Source organism: Podarcis vaucheri (assembly GCF_965113315.1).
Source record: "Podarcis vaucheri genome assembly, chromosome: 16".
In the NCBI taxonomy this organism is placed as follows: domain Eukaryota; kingdom Metazoa; phylum Chordata; class Lepidosauria; order Squamata; family Lacertidae; genus Podarcis; species Podarcis vaucheri.
The window spans coordinates 16,375,455-16,393,510 of NC_138754.1; the positions used below are offsets into that span (position 1 = coordinate 16,375,455).

Consider the following 18,056-nt stretch of genomic DNA (forward strand, 5'->3'; position numbering starts at 1 on the left):
CCCAGCCTTTAATTACCTAACTGTGCCACTGCTGAATGTTGTATAATTAAATAGCCCAAATCTACCTTCAAATCTGGAACTGCAGAAATGAAGCTCTCAGGTCTGCAGGGAAAATTAAACCCAGAGCAATTTTAAACTTTATTGATTACACTTCTAGCCAGCCCTTCCTTCCTCCCCAGGGAATGGAAACCGGGACAGCATGTTTTCTTTGGCGGGGTGGGCTAAGGTGCGGGGATTGGGGGACTCATCTGACGCAGGACAGTTCACAGTGGGTGGTGGCGGCAGCCTTCCAACTTTGGGGAAAGAGGCACTCTTTATATGCTCATGAACTCTTGCCCTGTCCTTCCTTAGTTAGGCAAGCATGTCAAAAGCCAGGCAGTGGCCTGAAGCACAGCAAGAAAGGCAGTGTGGCGCAGTGGATAGCCATCTCATCCGCCTTCCCAATTCATGCATTTAACTCTGTGCCCACACCCACATCCTTGCGAGGTAGACCCTTCTGCACTAGCAGGCAACGAAATGAGTTCCACGATGCCTCAGCAGCCCCCAGCTGCATGCTAAGGGGCCAGGATGTGGCCCCACTGAGGGCATTGGGGGTGGACAGCAGGCACCACTGCCCTCCTCGGAAAGAGGTCCCAATCTGGCCGTTGAGCTCCATTCCAGGGCCCTTCTGGCTCCCTCCTTCCTCCCACCGTTGCACTTGGCCCTGAACGATAAATACCGAGCCGCTTGCGGCCAGGCCCCACCCGCCTAGCAGGATACGTGCATGATTCACTCTTCCTGAGGGCCCCCAAGAAGCCAGATGGAGGCGATTAACTTAAGCCCTTTCTCTACCCTGAACAAGCCAGAAAAGCAAATGGCCAAGCACATTCAGGAGGGACCAAGGTGCGGAAGAGGTAGCCAGGGGGACAGAGGAAGCCAGGTGGGGAGGGGGCAGAGGGCAGGAGGTTGCCAGAGGTGACTTTGTGGCCCAAGGCTCAGATGTGATGTCTCTGCCTAGGATGGGTGTGAACCCAGAGAAGACTGGAGCAGCAGAAGCGAATTCATGTCCTCCATTTCTTTTATTTGTTTACTGTGTTTCTGTTCCAGCTTTTCCTCAAGGTGGCCTGCACAGTTCTCCTCCTCCCCAGTCTATCCTCACAACAACCCTGTGAAGTAGGTTTGGCCGAGACTGAGCTCAAGGTCACACAGTGAGTTTTGTGATGGCCAAGAGGGGATTTGAACCCTGCTCTCTCCCAGTCCCGGGACTGGAAACCATAACCCAGTTTTTGGACTACAGCTCCCATCATCCCTGCTGGTCCTGCTAGGTAGGGATGATGGGAGTTGGAGTTGAAAAGCTGCTGGAAACCCTGTTCTAACCCAACAACTGCCCAGATAGTGCCCCGGGGAGGCTCTTAAGTGTGACTGTGGCATCTTTGAGGGCTCTGCTGTCCCTGAATGTTGTGGCCTCAACCAGCCTTTGTGGCCAACAGTGCAGTTTTAAAGCCACGAACTGGGAGGGCAGACGAGATTTGATGCTACAGAACGGCAGAATTCCAAGGGGAATTTCTCTGGGCCAAGGCACGAACCAGTTCGGCTGCCAAGACTTTGCCCCCATTGAGTTTCAGGAGAGTAAAAGCCAAGCCCTGAGAGGCATGGGGGCCAAATTGAATTCAAAACACTGAAAACACCAGGAGGGCCCCTTTCCTGCATAGAATCAGAGAGTTGGGTCATCTAGTCCATGCCTGCAATGCAGGAATAGTAGTTAAAGAATCCCTGACACATGACCATCCAATCTCCACTTTAAAATCCCCAATGAAGTCCACCACCTTCAAGAACACACTTGATAGTTTTGTGCCAGCCTAAACGGCTGCCAAGTCCCTGGTGCAAAAAGCCATGAGGACCAGCAGCTTGTTTTCCTTTTTTGAAAGACTTGCAGGATTAGCTCAGCCCCTGGGCTTTGCGCGTAGGAGGTCCCAGGGTCATTGTCTCCTCGCCAGATTCTGGAGAGTCGCTGCCAGTCAGTGTAGGCAGGCCGAGGGTTTCAAAGCATCCCCTGCTCCTGTGCCCAGTCCTTGGCCAACCCTTCTCTGCTTCCTCCGCTTGTCCCAGCGGGGCCTCAGAAATAGAAGGACATAAGTTGCCGGTTGCCAACACTGCCATGCACCGACTCTGCTTCCTTTGTAAAACAGTGGCATGTTAAATCCATTTTCTGACCTTTGTGGGACTCAGGGAGTGGCCTTCATTCAGACTGTTACCTGCTCAGCCTTCCTGTTGGGTCAAGGCCTGTCAGAAGGGCATGGTGTAATACCCAGATATTCCTTGCTGCTTGCTTGGGCATGGGGTGTCAGCCACACTCAAGCTTACAAGCCCATCTTATTTGTTTTAGGCAAGGCCTGAATCAACACCACAGGTGTGGTTCTGTTTGTGTTCTACCTTGGCCCTTACACCTAGCCTTGATAAGAAAATGGGTGGCGGCAGCAGGGGGGAAATCACACCCTGAGTCCATAGCTGCTCCTGTGTTGCTCTTTGCAAAGCATCCACACTGTCCTCCCTTGGTTTAGCTGGAAAGGGGTGTGTCAGGGCTTGGAAACCTGCCTAGCAACTTCATAAAGGTGCCACTTCCACCCGCCCCTCCCCATTTCAAGGACTTAAAAGAGTCTTGATGGATTGGGCCAGTGGCCCATCTAGTCCACCATCCTGTTCTCACAATGGCTGGCCAGATTCTTCCATCATAGAAAACCTGCAAGGAGAACCCAAGCACTCTCCTGTCCTGTGGTTTCCAGCAACTGGAACGCAGAAGCATTGATGCCTCCAACCGCAGAGGCAGAGCCCAGCCACTGCGGCAAGTAGTCATCGATAGCCTTCTCTTCCACCATGAATTTTTCTGATCCTCTTTTAAAGCCACCCATGTGGGTGGCCATCAATGCCTCCTGTGGCAGGGAGTTCCATAGCTGCGTGAAGAAGCCCTTCCTTTTATCCATCCCTAATATTCCAACATTCAGCTGCACTGGATGTCCCCAAGATCTAGTTCTGTTCCAGAAACAGATCTGTGTTTTTCCTTGCCTTCAGAAGGCGTTCCCTATGGAGACCCCCATCTCTTTATCCCTTAGGCACAAGGCAAACACATCTGTTTCCCCAGGGGTTAAAGAACTGCTCACCTAGGCATTCTTAAAATGCAAACCAGCTAGACTTCCCCCATCCTATTTAAATATAGTGATTTAATGATTCCATTTTTCTTATATTTAAAATTGTACATTGATTTCTCTCCAGCCCTCTTGAGTTTTGCAAGACGACTCAAAGGAGCAACAGGGCCTGCTCCCAACTTGTGCTAATGGAGAAAAAGTAAAGCGAGAAATTTTCACTGGTTTCTGACCTTTCTCCACCCCAGGACAAATCAGGCCCCCTCTATCTGGCAGGCATATTCTAGGGGAACTGGAAGCAGCCAGGGGCAAGGGCCATGCTGTGGGGTGTAGAAAGAGGCTGCCTTGTAAGCCAAACTACTATTTGTAACCCCCTTGAGGAGCACAAAAGGAAACGTTGTCCCCTCCTCCTCCTCCTGGCACTGAGGCCTTCCACAGGACCCCCCCCCCAAGCACAGACCGGACACTGAAGCTACTAGCACACTCGGGTTTTTAATTCGCGTCTTTGAATGTCACGATGTCTCTCCCTGCTGAGTTGTTTCTAACGGTGGCGGGAGCTCTCACCGCTCCTTCGGAGACTACGACGCCCTTCCTTAGGTCCATGGTTTTGGGAATGGTCCCGCCCCCCTCGCCAGCTCTCTGGCCGCATCATTTGAAGATCTTTCCCTGGTTGAAGGCTTTGCCGACGTGCTTGAACTCGCCCTCCCACATGAAATACTCCTTCACCATCGTCTTGCACTCCTCGCTCTCCGGGTCCAGCTTCCGCCAAGTGTAGGATTCGTAATCCACCTGCCAGTCGGGGCTCAGCTGAAGGAGACATGGAGGGAGCAGAGTCAGGATGGGCAGTGGGGGGGGGGGGGCGGCGAGAAATAAAGGGGCCGCCTCCCTCCCTGTTTCACTTGTTAACTGTAAGGGCAGCTCAGCCTCGGCTGCCGAAGCCCAAAGTGAAAATCACCTTTAAATATTTAAACACTGGCACTGAATCTTGTTAAGGCTGCTTCCGCCAACCTGGTGCCCTCCTAGTTGTTTCTGGACTACAAGTCCCATCAGCCCCAGCAAGTATGACCCATATGTCAAAGTTGATGCAAGTCGCAGTCCAAACTATCAGGGCAGCACCAGGTTGGCAAAGTATATCCTCCATTAGATCTGACCGTTGTGATCAGAAGTCAGTTTGCAACGGTAGTCTGCTTTTCTTACGTATAATAAAAATGCTGCAGGGTCGTCACGCTGCAATTTGCAGTTCCACCGGCTTATGGCCACACAAACTACAATGTGGATGAGAGGCCCATGTCAGCTGTGGAGGGACAACCAGAGTTGGCTGTTGCTAAGGTGTGCATAGCCTCACACTTTTTCTTCTTTCCAGGTGTTGTTGGACTACAACTCCCATCAGCCCCCAGCAGGCACAGGTTGGCAAAGGCTGCTGTAAAGTGTTCCTGGCATGGCTGCCCACTTGATTGATCTATCGTGGCTCCTTGCTTGTGGGAGAGCAACATAAATCTAGCCTAGGTGGGCCTGACTAAAGATCCAATGAGGAGCCACCTGTTGGAGCTGCAGTGAGAATGGCTAATGGCAAAGCTGTGTTTCCCTGACCCTCCTGCGAGAGAAATAGATGGGAAGCCGTCAAGCTCAGCTCTCCCAAGAGGTCCGGGTTCCTCACAGGTCTCCCTGAGGCGCAAACTCACCGGAAAGGCTAGCTCCTGCCCACGGAAGACCCAGATGCCAGAGATGCAGCTGGCGTTGTTGGTGCCAAAGAGGATGACAGAAGCGAAGGCGTTCTTGCGCAGCTTGTCTAAGCGCTGGAACATGCCTGCCAGGAAAGAAAAGAGGGAGCAAAGAGGTCACTTGACCATCCGGCCCAGCTCAGAAGCCGCCAGCCCAGAAAACAATGGAGGTAGCGGCGACTGGGGTCACGGCAGGCTTACCTGTGATGAGGTTGCAGCTCATGAAGGTCTGAGCGAGCTCCTCGGGGAAGCGATAGTCTGCATACCAGATGGACCAACCCTCCTTGTCAAAATGCTCCCAGAAGTGGGGTATTGCCACCGTCAGGGTGTCCTCGTTGGAGTACTTCCTCTTGAACTCGTCCATGACGAAGGAGCTGAAGGGAAGAGGACAGGAAAGGGTCATAGGGAGCTGCGTTACGTCGGGTTGGACCAGGGGCGCACCTGGCTCAGTATTGCCTGCACTGGGTGGCAGCTCTTCAGGGCTTCAGACAAGGGCCTCCCCCAGCAATACCTGGAGATGCAGGCAGGGACTGACCCTGGGGGGTTCTTCTGCACGCAGAGCACATGCTCAGGCACTGAGCCACAGCCCTTCCCCGAAGATGCCACTCAGCCTCTGCCACACAGAGTGAACCTACTCTTGCTAAATTAAAGCGATGCTTTTAAGGCTTACTTCGATACCACAAAAGAAGGGGCCAAATGGAGTTTTAGGGGAGGGAATTCTACCGCTGTGTGTGTGCTGGCAGGGGACATCCAACTGAAAAAGCCCCATCTTTGGTTCTCTGACAACTTGACTTGCTTAACGACAAGCAGCAGCAGGGTCTCTTGAGGCAGACCTCCAGGTCCAGGCAGGCCCACAGGCCTCCAAACAAACCCCATCCCAAAGCGTTTAGCGCTTCTTAAACGTTAGCAGCAGCACTCTGAAATGAGCCTGGAGATAAAGGAGCTAACTGATGCAAAATGCAGTTGACATCCCAATAAGCAGCCTGGCAGGGGAATTAAAAGCCCCAGTCTCTAAAGGCAATTGTGCGTAGAGAGAACAGTAGTCAATCCATCATTCTGCACAAGAAGAATAGAGGGAGGGGCACAGGTGAGCAGCTGCTGTAGGAAAGGTGATTGTCCCAAAGTGGGAGACCAGAAGGCGTGGCTGCTACCCTTGTTCAATAGACATTGCCGCGACTTTTTCCAGAAAGTCATCCACTTTTGTGTGTTCATCATGGGTGAGGGGTCTCTTAGCCAAACAGGCAGAAATTCTGTAGAAGCCCACTGTGGGGCTGGTTCCCAAAGATGCTGATCCCAAACCGCAGCCCACCCACATCCAAGTTCACACTCACTGCAAAGGGGGAAAGCCAGCTGAAAATCTAGAAAAACCTGTTTTCGGGGAGAAGGGAGGGATCGCGTGGATGAAAAAAACCAAACCAAAACTCAAGTGGTATTATGACCCATCTGCCTTCAGAATGACGAACACTATTAATTACGCCTGATACAGAACACATGGGGTAGGGGAGGGGGGGTTTCCAAAAACAAGTCAGCTACTGTTGAAGAGTATATTGGCTCAGAGGATGGTTTGTGCTGGTAACAGCTGCAGTGTTGCATCAAGGCCAATATTAGCGGTGTGATTCCTCTTGTAGAAACACACCATGCTCTGAATACAGCTCGGCAGGGGAACATGTTTTACATGGGGGGTGGGGTGGGGAGAGTTGGCTGTCCCACCCAACCCAAGACTGGACAGGCCTCCTCTGCCAGATGCTTGAGGGTAAACAACATACATTTGAACATAGAAGGCAGCCTTACACGGTCAAGACCATCTAGCTCAGCAGCGTCTACACTGACTGGCAGCAGCTCTCCAGGATTTCAGCCAGGGAGTCTCTCCCAATCCTGGGACCTTCTGCACTCAAGGCAGGTGCTCTGCTTCTGAGCTACGGCCCTTCCCATCTTCTGGGGCCAAGCCAAACCCGGTTTTCTAACCCCACCTTGTTTTGCTCTTTCACGCATTAAAGTTTTGACACTTTCGCTTTACACTCTGCTGCCAGAGCTATTCGGTCTCCCAGCCATTCCAGGAGCTGCAGCTGACAGGGGTGTTGCGGCCACAAACATCTGGAGGGCACCAGGTTGGCGAACCACCCAAGAAGCAAGGCTCCTTGCCGCCGCCCAGTGTTTCTTCCTCCCAAGCAGGGAATGTGGGCTCGGCCTGGCTGGGGCAAAGCACAAAAGCAGCCCTAGCACGTGGCAGGGCATGGGATGTGGGACAGCCAAAGCACAGCTATGGGCTGCCCCCTAGTGGGTGAACCAGGAGAGGGCGCCCATGTGATTTTAAGCAAGTGTGCAAGTTAAGCTTGTAATTTTAGGGGGCAGGCTATTTTCTTACAGCCGCTGTTAAGCCACTATTAAGCAACTGGGAATCAGAAACACTTGCTGTGGGGGGATTTACTTTCTGAACATGTCTGGACTCCTAAGTGTCTAACAAAGACAGCTAGGGAAACAAGGGAAGCTTGGGTGAGTGGAGAGGCCAGGAGAGGGTTCTGCCCTGGGCTGATCCTGTGCAAAGTTCTAAGCATATGCTTGCCCTCCAGTTCCAACTGGTTTTGCACCTGAAATGAAGCATGCGCATATATATATTGCATTGCAGCGGTAAGTCCATTTCAGTAATTTTTCTCCCTGAATGAGATCTCCTAAGTTGTCTATCTGGAAAGGAGAGAAAGGAATAAGCTGCCTGTCCCACTAGCTCTACCAGTTGCATTTACTGCTTTTAGATAGAACTTGAGCTGCTGTGCTTGGCCAAGCCCCACATGCAAAGGAGAGAAGCAAGTTCGTTTGCCAAGCCCTACAGTACCTTGCCCTTCTTTACAAGGTCCACTGTGTAGACCACCTGAAAATATTGCTGGCCAGGATCCTTCCCACAGAACCATCTACTATTAACTCAAGAGCCTGCTGCAGCTGAACTATCCTTTCCTAAGGCCCACAACTCTCCTCTGCATTATAAGGAACGTGGTTCACACCCACAGCCTTTGAAACGTAAGGGAAGCATGCAGCAAGCTACACACTCCCCTTTGGCTTGGAAAGCCATCCCTGCAGAGTTTTTTTTTTGGGGGGGGTCTTTGCCTGCACACTGCTCTCCCCCTGCCAGGGTTCTGGGGGACGGCTTGCATGCGTAGAACGGGGCCTGCACCACCTGGGAGGCAGCAGAGGGTCATTCAGGAAAGGGCACCTCAACCTTCCTCAACAGAAAACCTTCCATATCCCATCTCACTCCATGCAAGCTGCGCACAGGAAGCCTGTAAGGGCTGCACACCCTGGGATGCTGCCCGGCACTCCCTGCAAGTAATTGAGGGAGAGGTGGATTCTGAACAGAAGGCCTATGCCAATAGCAGCCAGCCCTGAATGTCTTCTGACATCACCCATAAAACAAGGGTCAGTCACCGGATTTAGGAACAGTCCAGGAACAAAAGCTTGGCTAGAACACATAAACATTTTTTTTAAAAGAAGAAAACTTCTGGACCTTATTTCAGAGGCAGAACCACTTGAACAACGCACGGGAAAATTTGAGGAGCCTCCAAAACAGCAAAATAAAACATCAAGTGGTTGGGAGACTGGGGGGTTTTTAGAGTGGAAGGGACTCAGAAGTGATTTGCTAAGCTGCCTCCAAGCTTGTACAATTCTCTGGCACTAGGGTTGGGCGATGTATCGATATAGCATGCAAAAATGGTTTGAAGTACACATCATGAAAATTGTTTCATAATATTTCAGCTGGCAAAATATCACAAATCACAATGTGTGTAAGGGCTAGGCGATATCTGGCTTTCAACATCATAACTTACCAGCTAAATATTGCAATAGGAGTCTAAAACAGATAAATGACATTATCAAATGTTATACTCTCAGTTTCATCAGTAGGCAAGCCAAAATGCATCCCAACATGACTTTCAGTTTTGCTGGCAGTCTGGCAATCCCAAATTATTTGTATTCACTATGACTCATTACCATCCTTTGGATTGTCCTGAATACCACCATTTGGTAGTCAAGCTCCAAACCAAAAGTCTCATATGGATGCATTTTGGCTTGCCTGCTGCTGAAAGTGACCATGAGATGATTGATAATACCACCATTTTATCAGTTTTAGACCCTTAAGTAGTAGCAGTTGCCAGGACACTGTCCTGTTCACCTCTGCATAGTTCCTTGCTTATTTCAGATATTATGATATATCAGTATCACAATGTTTAGCTGGTGATATATCACGATATTGAAAACCAGTTATCGCCCAGTCCTATCTGGCACCTGGACTTTTTCCAGCTATCCAGAAACAGAGAACCGTTCCAAGGCTTTCCCAATCCATCATCGCCACCCCGAGCAGGGCCTCACCTTTTGGGGAGGTGAGCAAAGGGGTCTTTGGATTTGGGCTCAGAGGCCAAGGCCTCATCGCACTCATCCATCTCCTCCTCGGGCTCGGGCTTCTTCTCCTCTTTCTTCTCTGACTTCTTGTCCTCCTTGGGCTGCTTCTCCTTCTTGGGAACCTCCTTCTTGGGCTGGTTCTCGGCAAACTTCTTGGCTGCACAGAGAGGGAATGAAGAGGGAAAAGGTGTGTGGGGCGGGGGCAATGTCATATGTTGACCCCAGCCAATCATCTGGGATTATGGGAAATGCAGTCCCAACATTTGGAGAGCCACAGGTTGGCCACACCCATGCCAAGCTACTTACTTCCAAGAAGAGACTACTGCATTGTGCTCAATGTGGGGCTTCCCATACACTTGATCTGGAAAAGCTGCAGCTGGAATGCATGATTGCTGACAGGGGTGAGACCCAGTCTGCATGCACCTGGGCTCAAGAGACCTGCACTCATTGCCAATATGCTACTGGGCCAAGTTCAAGGTGTTACTATTAGTCTATGAAGCCCTAAACAACTTGGGACCCGTTTACCTGCGAGAGTGCCTTACCCCATATATGCCCACTCAGCCACCTGGATTTGCAAAACTGACACTTACAGGGGACACATAATGCCCATTTTGCACCCACAATTTGGAACTCTCTGCCTATTAACACCAGTCAGGCTTCTTTGCTGTACTTTTTTCAGAAAACAGCTAAATACAGTCGTACCTTGGAAGTCTTGGCTCCCGAACAAATCAGCTCCCAAACGATCAAAACCTGGAAGTGAGTGTTCTGGTTTCTGAATGTTCTTCAAACCCTTCCCCTGTCCGATGGGGCTTCCACAGCTTCCGATTGGCTGCAGTTCTGGAAGCTGGACTTCCTGAACGGATTCCATTCGACTTCCAAGGTACGACTGTACCTTTTTGCTTAGGCAAACCTGCCTAGATGCTTAGGTATCTGGTTATTCACACTTATTGCAGATTTTAATTTTCAAATGCTTTAAATAGCTGTTTCTAACTGTTTTTACTGATAATTTTATTGCTTTATTATTTTCGTGAACTGCTCTTTGAGGAGGGGGGGGTGTTCCTTAGCCATCAAGTGTTATAAAATTTTAATGAAATAAATAAATAAAAATAAGCCAGCACATTGGTACGTACAAATGGCAACTCTGTTGTTAATTCCAAGCAATTTCTTTTGGTAGGCCGGTCATAAATTTGTGGCTGCCAAGCCAAACAGCACCAAGTTTTTCAAAAGCACCTTCTAGTGTTCTACTCTGCTCAAGACTTATTTTAATTTATTTCAGCAAGAAGATTTCATTAATTCCTAAGGCCGCAGAGGTGCCAAGTCAGCAGATCTGAAAAAGCATAAGGATGGAAGGTGGATTAATGGTTTAAGAAGCCAAGCTGGGTTGATTCGTCTAAGATCAGGTAGCTGAATCTGCAGATAACACTGGTGAGCTTTTTAAGAACAGTCACTTGTGATTAAGCATATGTTGCTGCCAGCAGAGAAACACAGTAAGGCAGAACATGTCCTTCCTTGGGAGCAGAGTAAAGAGGGTCTTAGTTTCTGAACCACCCGACTTTCCAGGAGGGCAGATGGTGTAGGGAAGAGAGATGTCATCTTTCTGCACCTGTGTCTCATTTCTATAGCACAAGGAACAGAACCAGAGAGGGCAAGGACTGCCCAATACAGGGCACCAGTTCTCACAGAGCACATTTCTTTAAATTTATAAATCACCACTTTTTAGCAAGGACAATTCACAAACTCTTTAAAGCCATTAAAAAAAACAAAATATGAATTTAAGTAGAGGCCTCCAGTTCCCTTACCATCAAACTGTGCCATCTTCTCGCACAACTTCACCTCTCCCAAGACAGCCTTGAACTGAGGCTGGTTTATGCAGGTCACAAACCAGCGGTTGACGTTTTCGTACGGCTGGCGGAAGGACGGCTCCAAAACCTGAAGACAGCAAGAGGAACCAGATAGAGTGGCACATGCTCATCCCCCGCCAGTTTGGTCTGGGCTAAGCAGGTTGCATAAGACAGTGACTTCTGAATTAAACACAAATGGTTTGCAGCTTGTGTGAATAAACCACAGACTTCACATGGCAACAAGGAGGATCAGAGATCACCAACCCTGTGTTCAATGAAGGATGCAACTACACGCAGCGGTTCTCAACCTGTGGGTCCCCAGATGTTGTTGGACTACAACTCCAATCATCCCTGAGCTCTGGCCTTGCTAGCTAGGAGTGATGGGAGTTGTAGTCCAACAACATCTGGGGACCCACAGGTTGAGAAAGGCTGAACTACAGCATCCCTTATTTGTGGCCTCAGCCTTAGCTTAAACACCTCCAATGGAGAGCCCCCCTGAGGCAGACTCTGTCCCACTGCTGCAGCTTTCCCAAACCTGCAGGTGACATCTGCTTCCCTGCTGTCTCCACCAACCTGTTCCAGTTCTGCCCTTTGGAGCAACAGGGAGCAAGCCTGCTCCATCTTACATCAGTGTGAGACAGTTCTTCAGCTAACTGGAGACAATACCATGTTTCCCCTTCATTTCCATCAGTTTAAAGAAGGTTAGAAGCTTTCACTTTTAAACCAGGGTGGATAAAAATCAATGTTTTTTAAATTAAAAAATTGGATTTTTAAAATAAAATGCTTTTGGAGGTAAAATCTTTCTAAAGATAGCTTTCTATTTAAGTTACATTATAGTCCAAAGGCTATTCATCAGGAAATAAGGATTTGCTGTTTTAAGTTTTTCATATGTGCTAAAACTCAGTCTAAGTTTTTAAAAAATGGTTTAACCACATTAGTTAACAAGCATGGATACATATGCTATAATGTTATTGTTTTAGTTCAATAAATTATATAAAATTGTTATTAAGGAAACGATTTGTTTTCTCCTTCCAATAAAGTACAGCAGAAAAGTTGTTGAAATATAAACAATTAACTTATTAAACAATAATTTCATAATTATCTGCCTATGTATTTCTAATAGTATAACCAAATCAGTAATTTTTGATATAACTGCAAAAGAAGTGGAATCTTGCTGCCCCTCCCCAATACCTACTAGAAGCAAATAGCACGTATGTTTACCGTGCCAGGAAATAGGTTTACCACCATGCCCAGGTGCTTCTGTCCCGTGCTCCTCAGCCAGCTCTCAGGAACTCACCTGCTTATAAAGCCAGAGAAGTGTGCAGACAATCGTGATGTCAGCCAGTGTGATGCATTCCCCCACCAGGAACGTCCTGGTCTTCAAATGGGCATCGAGGAGGGCCAGAATCCGCTTCACTTCCTCCTTGGCATACTCTGTAGCCTGGAGAGAGAGGGGGATGCACAATTTAGAAAGAAATCCTGAAGGGACAGCAGAATCTGCTTCAGCCAAAACAACCCTGAATAAAAGATTGAGTTAGTCCACTCAGAAGACAACAAAAAGGATAAAAACCCTAGGAAAATAGACAGCCACCCCCGCTATACAAAAATCCACTGCAAAGTGCATTTAACATGAACCAATTAAATATGCAACTCTGAAATAAGATGGGGAGTGCATATTCTATTTTTAAGTGCCTGTCCTGTCCCTCCAGCTCTAAACGAACAAAGAACACCTGCCTAGTGTTTAAGGACATGCGTAGCACATGTAAGACCCCTGAGTTCAATCCACAGCACCTCCAGTTTAAAAGACCTCTCAAGCAGAGGAGTCTAGCTTGCTAGTATGCACGACAGCTAAATGGGGCCTCTGGATTCAGGGGCAGTTTACCACCACTGAGTACCAGTTGTCAAGGGGAGGAGAAATAGCAGCAGGCTACTTGTGGGATTCAAAGAAGCCATCTGGCCTGCAGAACGTGTTGTGGCTTGATCAGGGCTAGCTAGAGAAATGGATACATCAACAGGGCCTGTTGAGACACAGCCAACCTTCTGTGGCCCATGTTGATGGGTAGGTGGGGCATCCTGCCTGCCAATCACATGACAGCGCAAACTGGGGTTGCAAAGGAAGAATCGAAGGCGCAATCTAAGTCGGCTGCTGGTTCTCTCTGAAGTCAGAATTCAGCATTTTTTCTCCCTAATGTAGTATTTTTACTTGTCACATCTGACACTTTCTTTGCAGCTGTGGCTTGAACTTTTTTGCTGCCTGACATATGACACCTGGCACAGGAAAGGTAGGTGTGGTCCAGGAGAACTACCCTTATAGCTGGGAAATAACTGGCCAGAAACCTCACAGAACTAGAGCAAGAAGAACCTGCAGGGGCCCTTGAGGTGCTGTTGGGATGCCAGTTTCCAGAAGCCCCAGCAGCCAGGGATGATGGGAGTTATTGTCCAGCAAAACCTGCAGGACCAGAGCCTTCCCAACGCTGCACCAGGTGAACTAATGGCCTGACTGTGCACAGGCAGCTTCACCTACGTCCAGCACTCACCTGTTTGTTGTAATGCATGATGCCCAGCGTGGGGAAGACCCACGTGCTGGCAGGAGGGACAATGTCGCTGTCCGCAAAGCTCACCCACTGGATGACCTGGGCAGCTGCCTCCTTGGTGGGTCCTCGCAGCTCCTCGTTACTGACTGGAGGAGGAAAGCAACTGTTACTGCAAGGGCAAAGACCCGTCTCCCCACCCCATGGCCACCTCTATCTTATCCATCAGACTCTTGTTCTGCCTTTCTGTGCATTTCCCCCAAGGCAAAGACTAAAACCACCAATTGTGATAAAAAACAAACAAACTATAATAGTCAGGATAAAGTAAACCAGAAACAAAACAACCAGAGGAGTTTTAAACTCAGCTTCCGAAAGTCAAACAAAAGATGTTGACCTGTCTGCAAAAGGATGGCCTGGGGGGAGGAGGGTAAGAGAGGAGGGTCACAAGGGCCTCTCAAGGACAGCCTCTAGGCTGCTGTATTCAGAATCTCATCTGTAGTTCTTAAGAAAGCAGGTGAGGCAATTTGGAAGAGTGAGCAAGTGCAAAACTCAGGACAGAGAGGGAAGGTGGCATAACAAGAACTGGCAGTTGCCCCAGGCCACCCACAGTTCCCTTGCACCTGCCACTAGCAGTCAACCAACCTCAAACCTTCTGCCTTGCACAGGAGCCCCCAACCAAGGAATTCTTGGTTCAATGCCCACAAACCCTGCTCCCACTTTCTGTTAAGTTATCAGAAGCAGACAGAGGTGACTGGGGTTACCGTAGTGTGCAATGGCATTGCTCTCAAACACGCAGAATCCATCGTCCCCTTCAAAGGCTGGAACCTATGGAAGAAAAACAGCCTCTCTCAAGCCACTGGCTGGTCAAATGCAAAGGTCCCATTTGAAGCACCCACAATGCTAGGAAGCCAGCTAGTGCCCCCCTGCCAAGACCAATTCAACCCCACTCTTGGATGCTTGCAAAATACGCATAAAATTATAGCTTGAAATCTGACATCACTACTGCATGTAGAAATCAATGCACAGCACTCCAAAAGTGGTACAATGGCAATACCAAATCCGGATTGTACAAATGGCCCCGTCTGTAACCAGAAGTCAAGAGGTGGGGCAACCTTGCTGCAGGTGCGAGGCTGAATACCTCCCTATTACAAAAACACAACTCCTTGCATCTAAGAAAACAAGCATGTTTGGGAGAGTTCAGCCCAACCTTTTCAACACGCAGTTTCTCCCAGCCGTGCGAGACTTTCAGGACTGTGACTCCTCACCCAGAACAGAGTGGCAGCTCTTGAGGATTGTGCCAAACCAACATCTGGGTGTAATAATATTCTCTACATGACTATATAAACACTGTAGTAAATGTATTGGCCCAAATATAAGCCGTACCCGAATATAAGCCACAACTTTAAAATTTGGCGGCTTGGAGGAGGCGGACGGGCGCCATTGTCCTGCACTCCCAACGGCCATCATGGGCAGCTGTTTCAGCAGCGATATCGTATGGTCACGAATATAAGCTGCACTTTAACTTTTCAGTTAGAATTTGGAAAAAAAAGTGTTGCTTATATTCAGGCCAATACAGTATATAAATACTACACTTGCCGAGTTGTCATATGTAAGGAGGAATTCCCTGCAGACCAAGTGCCCACAGGACACAGTGTGTTTCTCAGGCTCACAGTAATTTGTAGTAACTTTTGCCAACTTATTTACAGAATATACATTTTAAGAACATAACGAAGAGCTTGTTGGGTCCATCTGGCCCAGCATCCTGTTCTTATAATGGCCAACCAGATGCCCACAAGCAGTTCCTGAGTACAAGAGCCCTCTCCCCTCCTGTGGTTTCCTGCACCTGGCATTCAGAAGCATTGCTGTCTCTGACTGTGGAGGCAGTTCTGATGTAGGGATGCTGATGTTTTTACCAGGCATATCTAGAATACCTTTGCCACTATGCACAGTCACCTCCTGGCAAACTGGGAACAAGCCAAGGTGACCCCAGCAGGCTCATAGGCAGCTCCCCTTTCACTGACTCTCAGCAAAGAGAGGCAGCTGGAAGACATCAGCCCAAGTGGGGCCAGTCACTCACCTTCCCAGCTGGGAATTTCTTCAGGAACTCTGGGGTCTTGTTGGTCTGCCCAAAGTGGAACTGTGGTGGGGTGGAGAGGACCTTGATCTTGGCGCCACTGTACTGGGCAGCTATGAGGGCTTTGAACGCCCTCCAGTTCTCGGGGTAGGTGTAAAGAGTCTGCAAAAGAAAGGATCAGTGTAAGAAACAATGCAGAACAGAGAGCTTTGATATGCAAGAGAAGATTCCTAGCTTCTGCTCTCTGGAAATGCCCCCCCAAAAATATATTTTCAAGTGGTGCTATTTTAGAACCAGAGATTTAATGGCTTACAGTTGACCGTACGAGATCTTACGGTTGTAGTATCCTACACTGCCATCATACCTCATCATTTCCTGCCTTGAGTCACTGCAACTCTGACACTGCAGTACTGTAGGAAATCTTGAGCTTACCACACCCGCAGCATAATGCTATCTCATCACTATGAACTAGAAACCTCAGCAGCCTTCTATTCTTGTATGCACCCTCCCCACTGCCCATATAAACGACTTCCTAGACACTCACTCCACCACAGAGCCACACCCACCAATGAGCAGCCTCCAGGGTCTCCAAAAGGTTGCACTGCAGCCTGCTTTTCCATCAGCCTAGTCTCCCCCTCACAAAAACCCACTCCAACTATACAGGAAGCAGCCTTATAAACTCAAGTTACTGCTCTATCTAACTCTGCTACACTGACTGGCAGCTAATCCCCAGGATCTTATCCAGGGGTCTTTCCCAGCCATACCTGCAGGTGCTGAGGATTGAACCTGCAACCTTTTGTATGCGAAGATGCTCTACCCCTGAACTACACCCCTTAACTTAGCACCAAGCAGGCTACCCACCTTCTCCTGTATCCCGCTCTGCACTCAAGACTTCTGCCCCACAAGCCCCACTCCCATTTCACAAGCCATTTCCCACCGCTCCCCAGGAGTGCAACAAGGCACCAGGCCCACCTCTCCTGTGAAACACCTATTCAAGGCCTCAGACCAGATATAGATTTAATCCAGCTTTCTTTTCCCATCACCTGACAGCCAGAAGCAAATTGTCCCTTCTTCTGCATAGACTGCTGCTAAACATGGAGGTTTCGCTGCCCCACCATGGCTAAGAATCACTGAGCTATTGCTCTTTAGATTGTTTAAGAGTCCCACTAGTTTACATTTCTCAGCAGCAGCCAGGGATGACCCCAGGAAATGCCAGAAAACCAAGAGTCCCCATCCTACTTGTTCACTAGCCAAATCACTTGCTATTCTGCAGTAGACCGCCCCTACACACAGAGGATCAATGGCATGCAGAACATGCCCCCACCATGATTCCAGCACACACCAAGTCCCTTTAATACTCCTGCACCCCATAAATAAGAAACAGCATGGAAACATTACCAATGCCTTTACAAACACACCAGGGGCATCAATTTATGGGGAAGGGCCGCAGCTTAGTGTAAGAGAATCTGCCTTGCATGCAAATCAAGCCCCAGCATCTCCAGTTAGGGCTGGGAGAGACCAGACTGAAACGCTGGAGAGCCACGGCTGCCAGTCAGTGTAAGCAATACTGAGCTAGATAGACCAATAGCCTTCCCACGGCGAGGTTCATAAATCCCCCATGTGACTCCCTAGCACAGTCTAGCCACCCCAGTGAGGCAGCCTGAACCGAATGACATTAGAATTGGGGAGGGGAGGAAAGAAAGTATCCCTGACACTCCCACCTCGGCCCTTCCTGCCCCTCTCCTCCTACCCCAACCGCCTCTCCCCAGCAATATCCCCCCCAAAACAACTGGCTAGGGTCATTTATTCTATGTGCCCCACTCCCGGCGCCCAAATGCTGCCCCCAAAGTGGGATGTAAACGGATTGCGAGGGGCCCCCAGGTGTAAACGCGAGCTCACCCCGGCCGCCGCCATCTTAGCGAGGAAAGGAAAAGGAGGAGCGTCGCGCGAGGCGGCCGTAAAGCGAGTCGGAACGCGGCCTATCCAGCGAGCGCGACGACAAGGCCCCGCACGCCCCGCCCCCTCTCTTATAGTGCGTCACTGGAGAGGGGCGGAGCCTCCTGGTGACAATGCTGGAGGGGGCGGGGGGCGCCACGTGGGAGGGGGCGGCGACAGCTAGAGCACAGAGATAAGAAAAACAGAAAAGACTTCACTGGCTGCATAGGTTATTTCGTGGTTTCCATTCTTGAAAGTTAGAGTTGCCTTATCGAAATTCATGTGGGGAAATCCAATACGTTGACGTGGTTGTGATTTAGTAATTGAGCATATCTATACTCAAAAGGACGGCATAATAATAATCACTGCTTTTTCCTGGGGGTACGCAGGGGTACGCATAGCCTAAACATTTTATGAATCTAAGCTTAGCCTCATTGAGGGACAGTGTT

At 49.3% G+C, this 18,056-nt stretch overlaps 1 protein-coding gene across 1 annotated transcript; it reads right to left on the reverse strand.

The window, feature by feature from the left end:
• Window positions 1-3,592: 3,592 nt before the first annotated feature.
• On the reverse strand, window positions 3,593-17,725 carry EEF1G (eukaryotic translation elongation factor 1 gamma). The gene is made up of 10 exons (XM_082204308.1): window positions 17,572-17,725; window positions 15,676-15,834; window positions 14,360-14,423; window positions 13,605-13,747; window positions 12,365-12,508; window positions 11,026-11,155; window positions 9,197-9,383; window positions 5,042-5,214; window positions 4,802-4,926; window positions 3,593-3,926 (listed from the first exon to the last, which is right to left on the reverse strand). The coding sequence occupies exons 1-10, from the start codon at window positions 17,584-17,586 to the stop codon at window positions 3,768-3,770; spliced, it is 1,299 nt and encodes a 432-aa protein (XP_082060434.1). The 5' UTR covers window positions 17,587-17,725; the 3' UTR covers window positions 3,593-3,767.
• Window positions 17,726-18,056: the final 331 nt, after the last annotated feature.

Bases quoted from the DNA above. Each gene is read 5' to 3' on its own strand.
- EEF1G (XM_082204308.1), bottom strand. The intron at 13,748-14,359 runs GTAACCCCAGTC...TTCCTCCTCCAG, and splicing joins CAATGCCATTGCACACTACG to TCAGTAACGAGGAGCTGCGA. The intron at 3,927-4,801 runs GTGAGTTTGCGC...TGTCTCCTTCAG, and splicing joins GGCAGGAGCTAGCCTTTCCG to CTGAGCCCCGACTGGCAGGT.